General features: G+C 36.0%; 1 protein-coding gene across 1 annotated transcript in view; it reads left to right on the forward strand.

Moving 5' to 3' along the window:
- The window catches only part of LOC128640465 (cilia- and flagella-associated protein 46-like), a 638,812-nt gene that overhangs the window by 469,910 nt on the left and 153,149 nt on the right, over nt 1-15,753 (forward strand). Inside the window, exons 49-53 of the mRNA XM_053692944.1 lie at nt 1,211-1,399; nt 2,366-2,485; nt 10,806-10,985; nt 13,021-13,191; nt 13,793-13,890. Of these exons, the coding sequence (XP_053548919.1) occupies nt 1,211-1,399; nt 2,366-2,485; nt 10,806-10,985; nt 13,021-13,191; nt 13,793-13,890 (758 nt within the window). The remainder of the gene's footprint in view (nt 1-1,210; nt 1,400-2,365; nt 2,486-10,805; nt 10,986-13,020; nt 13,192-13,792; nt 13,891-15,753) is intronic.

Here is a 15,753-nt window from a genome sequence, read left to right on the forward strand (position 1 = left end):
ACTGTGCAAAACATCCCTGGGTTTGAGAGTGCAGTCCATTTCTGTGTTTTATATTTGCCTAGGGAAATTACAAAGAGCCGGTGTCACCCTTGTTTGTATCTCAGTCTGTTTGGTTGAAGGCATGCATTGCATGGTTGTAGGTTAGGGACCCAGGGAGGAAGATCCCTTGTTGTGGTTCTGGGTCTATCACCATTTGACCAAGTGCTGTAACTAACTCCATTTTGCTTTTAATCTAGCTGTGTGCTTGCAAGAGAGTGCCAGACTATGTAAGTGTTGTGTTAATAGTTTTGTTTTGTAATTTTCCCTTGCCTGGGATTAACTGCCTGAGTCCCTGAAAGCTGTGCAGCTGTCTGTGATTGCTGGTGAGCACCTAGGGTGCAATAGCACCTACTTTTTTATCAAATAGTATGCCATTAATGTGCTTACTGCTTTATTCGTGTAGAGACATATACTAAGTGAAAAAATTAAAAACAAAATATATCACTTACATTTTTTTATATTTTAATTCAAATTTAAAACACTTTTATCAATATACTTCCATTAACAAAAATGCTTCTCGTAAAATGTATTACTGTTTCAGCAATATAAGCACATATGCTACGTATTACTAGAGGGTCAGGATTTAAACACTGTGCCTGTTCAGAGAGCTGATAGTGGTGTATATTATTGCTTCAGTGAAGACTTAATTTATGTTATAAAAGCCACTGCTGACTCTTTAGGAAGGTGTAATGTTTAAATGCTGGTGCATGGGGCTCTAACAGCATATTTGCATATGCCACTGAAGAATAGTAATAGCATATATATATATATATATATATATATATATATATATATATATATATATATATATATATATATATATATATATATATATATATATATATTGCAAAAGCTTCTTTTTAAAACTGGAATACACTCCTACACATTTCAGTTTTGACCTTTATGTCCCTTTGACCACAACCAAATTTATAGTTGTATAGTTTTAAAAACAAATTTTGGAACAGAAATGATTATAAAAAAGAAGGTTAGAAAAATGAAACATGTACATAACTTGAATGATGTGATTTGTATTATTAATATTAATTATGTTATACTAACTACATAAAGCTATCACACAATATATTATAAAATAGTACACTATTAATTGCAGTTATTGCTATGTGAATTTCTTTCTTTATTTTTATTTTGTTTAATGTTACTTTTCTTACAGGAATGGAAAACATTAGGACACATTTTGGGATCTACAGTCCTTTCTCAGTTGGCCAGTGTAATGACCCTTGCTATGGGCTGCAATGATCTGAAAGCAAAGTGTTTGTATTATACTGGAAAATGCCTCTACGTGCTCTCTGTTAAAGTTGATCCACTTAGTCATGACATGTACTGGAATGAAAAAATTTTGGTATGATAATTTTCTGTTTTCACACGTTTTATATGTAGGTAATACATGGCATTGGGTACTTTACATTAAGGGATAGTAAACACCAAAAATGTTATTGTTTAAAAATATAGATAATCCCTTTATTTACCATTCCTCAGTTTTGCATAACAAACACTGTTATAGAAATATACTTTTTACCTCTGTAATAACCTTGTATCTAAGCTTCTGCTGACTGCCTCCTTATCCCAGATCTTTTGACAGACTTGCATTTCAGGCAATTAGTGCTGACGCTTAACTATACATGCATGAACACAATGTTTTTTTTTATGAAACACACAAACTAATGCCCTCTAGCTGTGAAAAACTGTCAAATGCATTCAGATAAGAGGCGGCCTTCAAGGGTCAAAACATTAAACAACCTTCTACTTAACTTCTGTTATCAATTTTGCTTAGTTCCCTTGATATCCTTTGTTAAAAAGTAATCCTAGGTGAGCTTAGAAGCATGCACATGTCCTTAGCCATCTGGCAGCAGTTATTGCAACAATGTTCAAAGCAATGTTATACATAGTTGCAAACTCTGCTGCTGTAGAGTGTCTGTGACATTGTATGGCGGCAGTGTTTGTAACTATGTATAACAGTTCTTTAAACACCACTGCCATATGGCTAAGAACACATGCACGCTCCGGAGTTCACCTAAAGTTACTCTTTAACAAAGGATACCAAGAGAAAAAGCAAATTTGATTATAGATGTAAACTGGAAATTGTTTTAACTGTTATGCTCTATCAAATCCATTTAAGCTTAATGTTGACTTTACTGTCCCTTTAAGTTACTCGCACAACATATTTTGGTTGAATTTTGTATTCAAGGTTAATTTAGAATACATTTGCTGTGAAGCTAGAAGGTAATCCCTCAATGTTAATTGAAACAACAAATCCAGGTTTAGTTTGCTTTATGAAATGCTCAACTTAAAGAATTCTCTTTTATAGGATGAAAGTAAAGCTGTTATGTCAGAACAAGATAATGATGACTTTGAGTGGTCTACTGGTTTTGTACAACTCACTAATAGACAGCAAGAAACATTAAGCAGAAAAACTATGGAACTAAAGGTAATTAGACAATATGTTCTATAAAACATGTTGTATACGTAATAGGACAGTAAACACTGTGAGATTTTTATATAAAATATTTAGTTACTAGTCTTGGCCAAAATGAGAGCCACCTCCTCCTCCCCCCTTCCCACTCACTACCGCTCTAAAAAAAAAATCTGTGGTGTAGCGGTCCCACCCACTCCCGCCCCCCCTCCAGCGATGGGCCGCCCAGCCGCCTCCCTCCTAACCCTCCAACGCCACCAATGATCGGCACCACCGCTGCCAAATCCAAAGAGGGACACAGAGTGTCCCTCTCTGCATCGGTACCTCTGCCCGTCTATTTCTGCACTGCCCCACTCATGGGGCATGCAGAAATAGTGCAATCTCACTACTTTTAGCAAGATTGCGGCAGAGAGAGGCCCAGAGCTTAACGACCAGCACCGTCCTCGCAGACGGCGCTGGTCGTTAAGGGGTTATGACCAAGTATGTTTGTCTCGCACTGCAGTCTCTACTTGCGCATGACTGCATCAGACAAACATACTTGGCCTTTTATAATTTAGGATGTGTAATAAAACAACTTTGCAATATATATTTCTTTCATGTAATTAGCAAGAGTCCATGAGCTAGTGACGTATGGGATATACATTCCTACCAGGAGGGGCAAAGTTTCCCAAACCTCAAAATGCCTATAAATACACCCCTCACCACACCCACAAATCAGTTTTACAAACTTTGCCTCCTATGGAGGTGGTGAAGTAAGTTTGTGCTAGATTCTACGTTGATATGCGCTCCGCAGCAGGTTGGAGCCCGGTTTTCCTCTCAGCGTGCAGTGAATGTCAGAGGGATGTGAAGAGAGTATTGCCTATTTGAATTCAATGATCTCCTTCTACGGAGTCTATTTCATAGGTTCTCTTTTATCGGTTGTAGAGATTCATCTCTTACCTCCCTTTTCAGATCGACGATATACTCTTATATATACCATTACCTACTGATTCTCGTTTCAGTACTGGTTTGGCTTTCTACTACATGTAGATGAGTGTCCTGGGGTAAGTAAGTCTTATTTTCTGTGACACTCTAAGCTATGGTTGGGCACTTTTATATAAAGTTCTAAATATATGTGTTTAAACATTTATTTGCCTTGATTCAGGATGTTCAACGTTCCTTATTTTCAGACAGTCAGTTTCATATTTGGGATAATGCATATGAATAATTCAATTTTTTCTTACCTTAAAATTTGACTTTTTTTCCTGTGGGCTGTTAGGCTCGCCGGGGCTGAAAATGCTTCATTTTATTGCGTCTTTCTTGGCGCGGACTTTCTTGGCGCAAAAATTTTCTTGTCATTTCCGGCGTCATACGTGTCGCCGGAAGTTGCGTCATTTTTTGGACGTTTTTGCGCCAAAAAATGTCGGCGTTACCGGATGTGGCGCCATTTTTGGCACCAAAAGCATTTAGGCGCCAAATAATGTGGGCAGCTTTTTTGGCGCTAAAAAATTTGAGCGTCATTGTTGTCTCCACAATATTTAAGTCTCATTATTTATTGCTTCTGGTTGCTAGAAGCTTGTTCATTGGCATTTTTTTCCCATTCCTGAAACTGTCATTTAAGGAATTTGATCAATTTTGCTTTATATGTTGTTTTTTCTATTACATATTGCAAGATGTCTCAAATGGACTCTGAATCAGAAGCCACTTTTGGAAAAACGCTTAACTGAGTTTCAGTTCTACCAAAGCTAAGTTCATTTATTTTAAATGTTATAAATGTTTATCTTTAGCTATGGTTTGTAATAAGTTATTATGTTATACTTTTACATGCGGAATCCATTAGTATTTATGCTTTATATATTTTCTTTTCTTACAAGAAATATTTAGAAGACTTATAAGAAATATTTTTCTGATTCTATGTTAAAGGCTTTGTCTGACTTCGTGCCTTCTAATAAAATTTTTAGGTCTTTTTCACTTATTTTTTTAATTATTGAAGTTTCAAATGACCAACAACATACTGATTTATCCTTCTCTGATGTTTTTTTCTCTTTCAGAAATTTTCTTCATCAGATATTGACACTAACAAATCTACTTTTTTATTATTTTTCAATTATTAAAGTACATTTGTTCTTTGTTGAAAAGGTGTTGATTATTTTGGATATTAAGGTAACTAGTTCTTTAAGACTAGCTGACATTATTTCTGCCTATTTATTTCTTTAGAGGTTTTCTTTCCAATTCCCTATACTAGGGAATGGAATAGGCTGAGAATTTTCTTTTATTCCTTCTTCAAAGGTTTTAAACTATATTCTTTGCCAGCAGTTAAACTCAATTTGGAGGGTTCTCCAATTTATTGGGGCTATCTCTAATTCTACTAATTATGCTATTGTTTCTATAGCAAAATAGTATTTATTTTCCTTTAGATAGTTGTATCTTATTTATGGAAAATTATTTAGTTTCAGGTACTTTTCTTGGTCCTGTGATTTATTTGGATATTGCAATTGCTTCATTTTCTCTGTTTACTTTAAGATCAAGTATCAGATTATGATTTATTTTAGCATTGTTAAAGGGACAACATTTACTAGACTAGGTGCTGTTGCATTTGTCTTGTTGTTTTGCATTTATTGATTATGCAAGTCCACTGTATTGGCTGGTCCTTTAAACTGGACTATCATGCTAATAATTTCATTTGTATCTTCATTTTATTGAATATTTTCGCAAATGAGGGTTAATCTATGTCTTTAGCTTTTTTAGCTAGAAGAATTTTGTGATTTTTAAAAAAATAAATAAAAATCCATATTTCCTTTGTTCTAAGATAATCAATTATTTGTTTTATAATTGGATTCAATTCTTAACTGTTACTCTGGGCTTCAAGGTTGAGTTCTAAGACTAAAACTTTAAGCTTATTCTAGTTTGGTTGTTCTTATTAAGGAACGAATTCCTGTGTTCTTTCCCAAGTAACATGTCTATAATTGGAGTTCGAAATCAGCTCCCTAATTTTGCGATGTACGTGCCGTATTCCAGCTTGGCTGGTAAGGGGCAGGTTAAGGCTTCTTTGAAATTTATTTTGTCCAAATTTCTTTGATTTTATTCCAGCAAGGCTAACACTTTCTTTAACTGTGTTTCTGTCCTATATATTTTGGGTACTGTTGAAGCATGGCTGGGCACCCATGGGGTTCAAGCGCTGCTCAGACCTGGAATCTTCTGGGGTATTTCTTCCAGTTCCTTTTGAGGAACCGGGTTTTGGAGTTTTATTCAAACTATTTTGCCTTTTTATGGTCTTTGATAGCATTATTTGTTTTCATTAGATACAATAAATGCATATTTTCATTTTTCTGTTTTCATTCAGATTATTTTCTGAGGATGCGGAATCTCATATGATTCACTTAGTCTTCAGGACATAGTTAGAGGATCTTCTTTTCTAAAGCTCTTGATTCTTCACACAAGGGTCACCTTTTTTAGGCTTCCAGATAGTTTGTGTCACTGTCCTTGTCTCTATCAGACAAGGGATAATGTTATTGGGTTCCGTCTATCGGTACCTTTAGTCTCTATTATTTCCTTCAGTTGCTATATATGCATAGAAGTTTTAGGTCTTATGGCCACAGCATTGGATTCAATTCCCTTTGCTCATTTTCTCTAGAAAGAACCTTTCCAGTCTTTTATAAGTGTTGTTTCTTCAAGAACATGGTTGGAGGATCAATTTACCAAAAAGTTTGTTTGATTCCTCAGACAAGGGTAACCTTTTTAGGTTTCCTGATAGATTCAGTGTTCTTGATTCTGTCTCTGACGGACAAGAGGCGTCTGAAATTGGTTTCAGCTTATCGAAACCTTCAGTCTCAATCATTCCCTTCGGTAGCCTTATGCATGGAAATTCTAGGTCTTATGACTGCTGCATTGGACACGTTTCCCTTTGCTCGTTTTCACATGCGACCTCTTCAGCTCTGTATGCTGAACCAGTGGTGCAGGGATTATACAAAGATATCTCAATTAATATCTTTAAAACCGATTGTTCGACACTCTCTGACGTGGTGGACAGATCACCATCGTTTAGTTCAGGGGGCTTCTTTTTGTTCTTCCAACCTAGACTGTGATCTCAACAGATGCAAATCTGACAGGTTGGGGAGCTGTATGGGGGTTTCTGACAGCACAAGGGGTTTGGGAATCTCAGGAGGTGAGATTACCAATCAACTTTTTTGGAACTCCGTGCAATTTTCAGAGCTCTTCAGTCGTGGCCTCTTCTAAAGAGAGAGTCATTCATTTGTTTCTAGACGGACGATGTCACAACCGTGGCATATGTCAATCATCAAGGAGGAACTCACAGTCCTCTGGCTATGAAAGAAGTCTCTCGAATACTTGTATGGGCGGAATCCAGCTCCTGTCTAATTTCTGCGGTTCATATCCCAGGTATAGACAATTGGGAAGCGGATTATCTCAGTCGCCAAACACTACATCCGGGCGAATGGTTTCTTCACCCAGAGGTATTTCTTCAGATTGATCAAATATGGGGACTTCCAGAAATAGATCTGATGTCTTCTCATCTAAACAAGAAGCTTCCCAGGTATCTGTCCAGATCCAGGGATCCTCAGGCGGAAGCAGTGGATGCATTGTCACTTCCTTGGAAGTATCATCCTGCTTATATCTTTCCGCCTATAGTTCTTTTTCCAAGATTCTAAAGGAACGTTCGTTTATTCTGCTGGTGGCTCCAGCATGGCCTCACAGGTTTTGGTATGCGGATCTTGTCTGGATGGCCACTTGCCAACCGTGGACTCTTCCGTTAAGACCAGACCTTCTATCGCAAGGTCCTTTTTTCCATCAGGTTCTCAAATCCATAAATTTGAAGGTATGGAGATTGAACGCTTGATTCTCAATCATAGAGGTTTCTCTGACTCTGTGATTAATACTATGTTACAGGCTCGTAAAACTGTATCTAGGAAGATATATTATCGAGTCTGGAAGTTTTTCATTTTCTGGTGTTTTTCTCATCATTTTTCTTGGCATTCTTTTAGAATTCCTAGAATTTTTCAGTTTCTTCAGGATGGTTTGGATAAGGTTTGTCTGCAAGTTCCTTGAAAGGTCAAATCTTTGCTCTTTCTGTTCTTTTTCACAGAAAGATTGCTAGTCTTCCTGATATTCATTGTTTTGTACAAGCTTTGGCTCGTATAAAACCTGTTATTAAGTCAATCTCTCCTCCTTGGAGTTTGAATTTGGTTCTGGGGGCTCTTCAAGCTCCTCTGTTTGAACCTATGCATTCGCTGGACATTAAATTACTTTCTTGGAAAGTTTTGTTTCTTTTGGCCATCTCTTCTGCTAGAAGAGTTTCTGAATTATCTGCTCTTTCTTGTGAGTCTCCTTTTCTGATTTTTCATCAGGATAAGGCGGTGTTGCGAACTTCTTTTAAATTTTTACCTAAGGTTGTGAATTCTAACAACATTAGTAGAGAAATTGTGGTTCCTTCATTGTGTCCTAATCCTAAGAATTCTAAGGAAAACTCGTTGCATTCTTTGGATGTAGTTAGAGCTTTGAAATATTATGTTGAAGCTACTAAGGATTTCCGAAAGACTTCTAGTCTATTTGTTATCTTTTCCGGTTCTAGGAAAGGTCAGAAGGCTTCTGCCATTTCTTTGGCATCTTGGTTAAAATCTTTGTTTCATCATGCCTATGTCGAGTTGGGTAAAACTCTGCCTCAAAGGATTACAGCTCATTCTACTAGGTTAGTTTCTACTTCCTGGGCGTATAGGAATGAAGCTTCAGTTGATCAGATTTGCAAAGCAGCCACTTGGTCTTCTTTGCATACTTTTACTAAATTCTACCATTTTGATGTGTTTTCTTCTTCTGAAGCATTTTTTGGTAGAAAAGTACTTCAGGCAGCTGTTTCAGTTTGATTCTTCTGCTTATAATTTCAGTTTTTTTCATTATAAGATTTAAACTTTATTTTGGGTGTGGATTATTTTCAGCGGAATTGGCTATCTTTATTTTATCCCTCCCTCTCTAGTGACTCTTGCGTGGAAGATCCACATCTTGGGTAGTCATTATCCCATACGTCACTAGCTCATGGACTCTTGCTAATTACATGAAAGAAAACATAATTTATGTAAGAACTTACCTGATAAATTCATTTCTTTCATATTAGCAAGAGTCCATGAGGCCCACCCTTTTGTGGTGGTTATGATTTTTTTGTATAAAGCACAATTATTCCAATTCCTTATTTTTTATGCTTTCGCACTTTTTTTCTTATCACCCCACTTCTTGGCTATACGTTAAACTGATTTGTGGGTGTGGTGAGGGGTGTATTTATAGGCATTTTGAGGTTTGGGAAACTTTGCCCCTCCTGGTAGGAATGTATATCCCATACGTCACTAGCTCATGGACTCTTGCTAATATGAAAGAAATGAATTTATCAGGTAAGTTCTTACATAAATTATGTTTTTTTTATTTATTTTGCCCTTTTTTAAATGTAATTTAGCTCTGAATTTTTTTTTCATTATTATTTTCAGAACTTGAAATGCATTGTGCTTACTTTTTAAGGCTCATCTTCCTACATATCATTACTTAATTGACTTTAACATATAAGAACTGCAAAACAATGTATTTTATAGTAGCGTTATGACAATTGCTAGCCTTGTTGTCTGCAAACTCAAACCCAGATTCATTCCTACTGATAAGGCAAATGGTGGGCGGATTATCAGTAGCTGCAAACAAAATTATAATTTGCTTTGAAATTGTTGAGATTTGATTTATATGTTATTCTATAACAACACAACAGAAATGTGTTGTAGTTACAAGGTATTTACTGTCCCTTTAAATACCAAACTCAATAAGGATGCTTTGTTATTCTAATTACTAAGTGCTCAAGATTTGGGTGAGACACAAGTCCAAATAAAATAATATAATTATTATTTTATTTTATAATATATATATATTAGTAAATATCAGACTTGTGCAGCCAAGATATTTTCCCCCAATATACTATTCGATATTTGTTTAGTTTAAAACTTAATTTTCGTTAAAACTAATGTAAATGTTCAAAACTACAGGTGAAAAGTTCACCTGTAGCAGTTTATACTTACCTTTTGCGCACTGTAGAGCATGCTAAACCAATCCTTTTCTTGCCAGGGACTCAAAGTATTAACCCGCAAATAAAAATTGAAGGGAACAAATGAATACTAACAGGACATTATTTATTTATTTTCTGTTTTATTGGTGCATTCATTCGGATATTCGTTTTGTCAAAACTAAACAAAAATCCCTTTTTTGTTATGAATGTGTATTTATAAAGAAATTCATGCACATCTCTAGTAAATATTAATGTGCCTTTTATACTTTTTTTGTTCACATTGTAGTTCTCAAAACTTTGAAGTTTGTTTGTGGCACACTTTTATATACTGCGTATTGAAAACCTTACACTAAAAACACCAGAATTTTTGTTGTTTATAACGGTAGATAATCCCTTTATTACCCATTCCCCAATTTCGCATAACCAACACAGTTATAATAATATACTTTTTACCTCTGTTATTACCTTGTATCTATGCCTCTGCAAAATGCCCCCTTATTTCAGTTCTTTTGACAGACTTGCATTTTTAGCCAATCAGTGCTGACTCCTAGGAGCTTCACGTGCCTGAGTTTAATGTTATCTATGTGAAACACATGAACTAACGCCCTCTAGTGGTGAAAAACTGTCAAAATGCTTTCAGATTAGAGGCAGTCTTCAAGGTCTAAGACATTAGCACATGAACCTCCTAGATTTAGCTTTCAACTAAGAATACCAAGAGAACAAAGCAAAATTGGTAATAAAAGTACATTGGAAAGTTGTTTAAAATTACATGCCCTATTTAAATCATGACATTTTGTTTTTTACTTTACTGTCCCTTTAATACACACAGGGAAAACCTATAGGATCTTTATGAAACAGCCTACAGAACAAAAGCTTTAGTACGTTTAGCCCACAATGTTAAATATATACAATATCTTCATTACGTTCAGTCAACATGAGTAAATAAATAAAATTCTTACATTCTACAGGTACAAAAAAGATAAAAGGGACAGTCCACTCCAATTGTTGCTACTAACTATAGCTGTCTCTTAATCTAATCATTGTAAATTGCATAACCCAAACCACATATTCTTTACATTTAATTTGCACATTTTATTTTATTCATCCCACAAATTCTATTTCTAGTCATTTTTAATTCTATTGTCAGTAAATCAAAATCTATTGGAGCTGTAAAATAAGAAAGGATAACATACTACAAAATATTACACAGTTTAATTGAAATAATTATTGGTTTTGTAAAGCAAAATTCTTTAGAACAAAAGTATTGTGTAATTTCCGACAAAAAGATATTTCTTTTTTTTTCCCCAGAGAAAAAGGGCAATTGCCCAGAGGTACCTTGCACAAGCCAGTGAGATTCTGCTGCAGTCCATTAATACTGCGATAAGTAACAATCTCCTGAGTACACTGTCCACTGCGAGTCTTCAAATGTGTTCTTGTCTTGGACAGTTTGATCCAACTTCATCTGCTATGTTCTTGGCTCTTTATCAGGTAAGTTGATGCATTATAGACCATAGACAATAACACTATGAGGCCTATTTATCAAAGGTCTTGTGGACCTGATCCGACAGTGCGGATCCGTTCTGCAAGACCTCGCTGAATGCGGAGAGCAATACGCTCTCCATATTCAGCATTGTACCAGCAGCTCTCAGGAGCTGCTGGTGCAACGCCGCCCCCTGCAGACTCGCGGCCAATCGGCCGCCAGCAGGGAGGTGTCAATCAACCGGATCGTACTCGATCGGGTTGAATTGTGGCGATTCCTGTCTGCCTGCTCAGAGCAGGCGGACAGGGTTATGGAGCAGCGGTCTTTAGAGCGCTGCTTCATAACTGCGGTTTCTGGCGAGTCTTCAGACTCGCCAGAAAAACGGGCCCACAAGCTCTGTATGGAGCTTGATAAATGGGCTTCTATGACTACAAGAATATCTAGGCTACACTCTTATGAAACAGAATAACTTTTCAAATGTGTGATCAGGTGACCTGCCCTATACAGTTTAAGGCATAATATGAGTGAATCCTTTTGCGAGGCACCATTTCTAACTCCATAAATGACCCCCTCAGATAGGTCTGGACTCTAATGAGCTTGGTATTATTTTATTGCCATAGTCCTACATATACTAATATTTGCCCACCACATTCCACCAAAAATACAAATGAAAGTAGTAGCTTTTTTTACATTAATATCAGGGTTTCGGGCACCTCCATTACAATCATTGAGGGGGCTTTACAACCTCACCTACATCTAAATTTGAAGATTGTATGCCCTGAACACAAGTGAGGCTTTACCACCACTATATCTTCTGATATATGAAACTAGGTTTTAAACTCCCATTGGCCTTATAAACCCTGACATTTTCAAGCTTCAGACCTGGAATAAAGCCGTGGCATATACTTTTTAACCACCTTGTGTGAATCTTAGATTCTGCCTTGGCCCCAAGATAAGGATAGGTTTCCTAAATATTGTAAAATCCTCTGGGTTTTAAAGATTCTCAATGAACCCAGTTTCAGCTCTTTCCGCCAGTAGACATAACAGTGCTTACCTGGCTTTAAATCCTGAATTGTAGGCTGTCTACTTGGATTACAGATAATTTATTTTGCATTTCCACTTTTCATCCCAGAGGATGGTGTTAATTGTTTTAAGCATGTTTCTTCCTACTCACTATTCTGGCATGCAACAGATTTTTCCTTTCTCCTCGGCTTTTTGCGCACATCAGGTTAGCACGTGAGCAACACTATTTATTTTCAACTTGCAATACAAGCGCTACCTGACGCGTGCAAAAGAGCTTACTTCTAGCAAAGTTAGCGCAAGAGCGGGAGCATTAAATACCGCTCCACTGGCCCTATAAGGGTAAGACCTGTTGTATTCTCATACTAATAATTATAATTAATGTAAAAAATTGAGGTTTGCTTAGTTTTGCACTATAGTATACATTTGTGCTGTAACATTAAAGGGACAGTCTACACCAGAATTTTTATTGTTTAAAAAGATAGATAATTCCTTTATTACCTATTCCCCAGTTTTGCATAACAAACACAGTTATAATAATAATAATTTACCTCTGTGATTACCTTGTATCTAAGCATCTGCAGACGGCCCCCCTTATCTCAGTGCTTTTGACAGACAGGCAGTTTAGCCAATCAGTGCAGACTCTCAAATAACTTCATTGGAATGAGTACAATGTTGTCTGTATGACCCACATGAACTAGTACTTTCTAACTGTGAATAACTTTCAAAATGCTCTGAGCTAAGAGGCGGTTTTCAACGGTTTAGAGATCAGTTTGAATCTACCTAGGTTTAACTTTTCAAAACTACCACCAAGGGAACAAAGCAAATTTAATGATTAAAGTCAATTGGAAAGTTGTTTAAAATTGTATGCCCTATATGAATCATGAAAGTTTAATTTTGACTAGACTGTCCCTTTAATATACAGTTTACCGGCTACTATGTGCTCCTATGTATATCATATTTTGAATCCTCAATAAAAATAATTTAAAAAAAATTGTTTTTATTTTGTTATTTGTTTTTTAGAGCAGTTCAGCTTCTATGATAATGAAAGATGCTGTGAGTGCCGCTAGTTGTAATACCAGTAGTTCACAGTTTGCAGCACTTTTTCATCTTCACCAGCTTCTGCAAAAGAAAGGTGATCCCATGAGTAATCTGCAAAAAAATATTGAGCAAAAACTTTCTGCCACTTCAAAGGTAATGCACTTTTTTAAATTAATCTTGAACAATTCATTTTATGCAAGTGGGCGATCACAATCCTGTGGAAAAGATTATCATATGATTATCCACAAATATCCCCATAGACTTCAAAGGTGATTTTCTGCTTTTTAAAGGAAAACTCTGCACTGTGTTTTAAAGGGACAGTAAACTTCCAAAAAAAGAGGGAGCGAGCTACATTTAGTTCGATAGCGCGATCGGGTGAGCTGTGATTAGACAGCGTGCCTATAAACCTCTTTTCAAACAGAAGACCGGATCAGAAGAGCCTGGAGAGGAGACCAGTTAAGTGCAACTTTGAGAGCTAAAAATCTCTCAAATCTTTTGATTTTTAAAGCTGTCGCTAACATAATGTTACATAATTTTGCACTATGTGCATAATTATATAACATAATTTTTTAAGTTTACTGTCCCTTTAAACCTTAGGTTATAACAACAGATTTGATGCTACAGCCAATAAAAAGACGCTTAACCGCTTATTTTGCTATTAAAGTTACAACAGGTTTTGGATAAAGTTCATGTAATATATAATATGGACATTTTTTTATCTTCTATTTTGCTAAGCATAATTTTTTATGTTTAGGTATGGGAAAATTTTAAAATTAGCATCCAGCATCTCAACATATTTAATGATCTTCCTCCCAACTTCAATGTAATCATCCTACAGCATTCAGAAGACAGGTAAATAATTACTGCTTAGGATATTTAAAAGTATTGTACTTAGCTCAATATCCTTAATATCAGGGGTGTAAAACTCATTTGAGTTGCGGGCCATTTTCCATACAAGTGCAACTCACGTGGGCCACACGCTACCTACATATCTTGCCATTGCTTAACACAGCAGTGGTGTTTGCTATAACTGTATACATTTCAAAAGATTGCGTTCTGTAACTCCTAATTAACTTACTCTGGCTTCATGAAATGCGCTCTAATGCTTTTACGAAGGTGACACACGCTCTCCCAGATAAAATATATATATATAAAATATTTATTATATTTATTTATCAAATATAAAGTGTTTGATTTTAGTTAAAGAGAAAATTATGGAAAGGAATGGGCAAAAATGATGCGTGAAATCAGTACTGCCATAGTAATGAACACATAGAAAGAAATGCTGCATATGTCAAATAAATCGTTATGCACTTATCCGTGTTTGTCTTTTTTTTTTTTTATAACAATGAGGCTTGTTAAAGTTTGAGGTTTTAATGGTTTAGCTACCGTAGCGCAGCTGCTCACTATACAACGAGTAAATTGCAAGGCCGGAACAAAGGGATACATTCATTGTAATGGAGAGCTGAATGGAGGTTGCATGCAACCCTAACAGTTAGCGTGCCCGCTCTTTCAGTAATAAGCATATTATAATTATTATTTTTCATGGAGGTGTTGTGGGCCCCAAAACATTAGGTCGTGGGCCGCATGAGGCCCAAGGGCCACCAATTTGACACCCCTGCTTTATATACATATAAATGTAAATTAATTTTCCCAGAAATGAAATGTTATATAAATAAAACAGTTCATAGGATTAAAGCAATGTGTGTACTATTAAAGATAATTCATGTTATATTATTATCTGTTATTATGTCTGTGGTCTTAAAAGAAGGCTAGGTTTACATAGCTGGTATTAATCATTTTTGGTCATCCAATAGCTGGTAAATAAATAATGCTATCCGGCACTTTACGAAGCTGTTGAATTTTCATTTTGCGCTTCCCAGTACAGCAGTGGAAGGTTGTTTTTGGATTCTATTTATGTTAAAGGAAGTTGAAACAATAATTTGTACATATTTAATACTGAGTTAGTTAACAGCTATCAGTTTTGGATTCAACTTTTTTGCTCAATTTCTAAGTCTTAAAGGTACAAAAAGCCCTTATTTCTCTTGTTAAGTGTAGTCAGTCCACGGGTCATCCATTACTTATGGAATATATCTCTTCCTAACAGGAAGCTGCAAAAGGATCACCCAAGCAGAGCTGCTATATAGCTCCTCCCCTCACATGTCATATTCAGTCATTCTCTTGCAGCCTAACTAAAGATAGGTCGCTGTGAGAGGTCTGTGGTGTTTTTTAACTTAGTTTATTTTTTCAATAAAAAGTTTGTTATTTTAAATGGCACCGGAGTGTGCTGTTTGTTCTCAGGCAGCATTAGAAGAAGAATCTGCCTGCGTTTTCTATGATCTTAGCAGACGTAACTAAGATCCACTGGCTGTTCTCATCTGAGGAGTGAGGTAACTTCAGAAAAGGGGAATAGCATGCAGGGCCCCCCTGCAAAAGAGGTATGTGCAGTAAATTATTTTTCTGAGGAATGGAATTGACTGAGAAAATACTGCTGATACCAATGTAATGTAAGTTCAGCCTTAAATGCAGTGATAGCGACTGGTATTAGGCTGATGAGTGTGTGTACACTGAATGTATTTTTCTAAGGAATGGAATTGACTCTGAAAATACTGTTAATACTGAAATAATGTATGAGCCTTAACTGCAGTAAAAGCGACTGGTAGCAGGCTTATTAATAACACTTCATAACTTTTAAAATGTATGTTTAAAACTTTT

The sequence above is a fragment of the Bombina bombina genome, chromosome 9, assembly GCF_027579735.1.
Source record: "Bombina bombina isolate aBomBom1 chromosome 9, aBomBom1.pri, whole genome shotgun sequence".
Taxonomy (NCBI): Eukaryota; Metazoa; Chordata; class Amphibia; order Anura; family Bombinatoridae; genus Bombina; species Bombina bombina.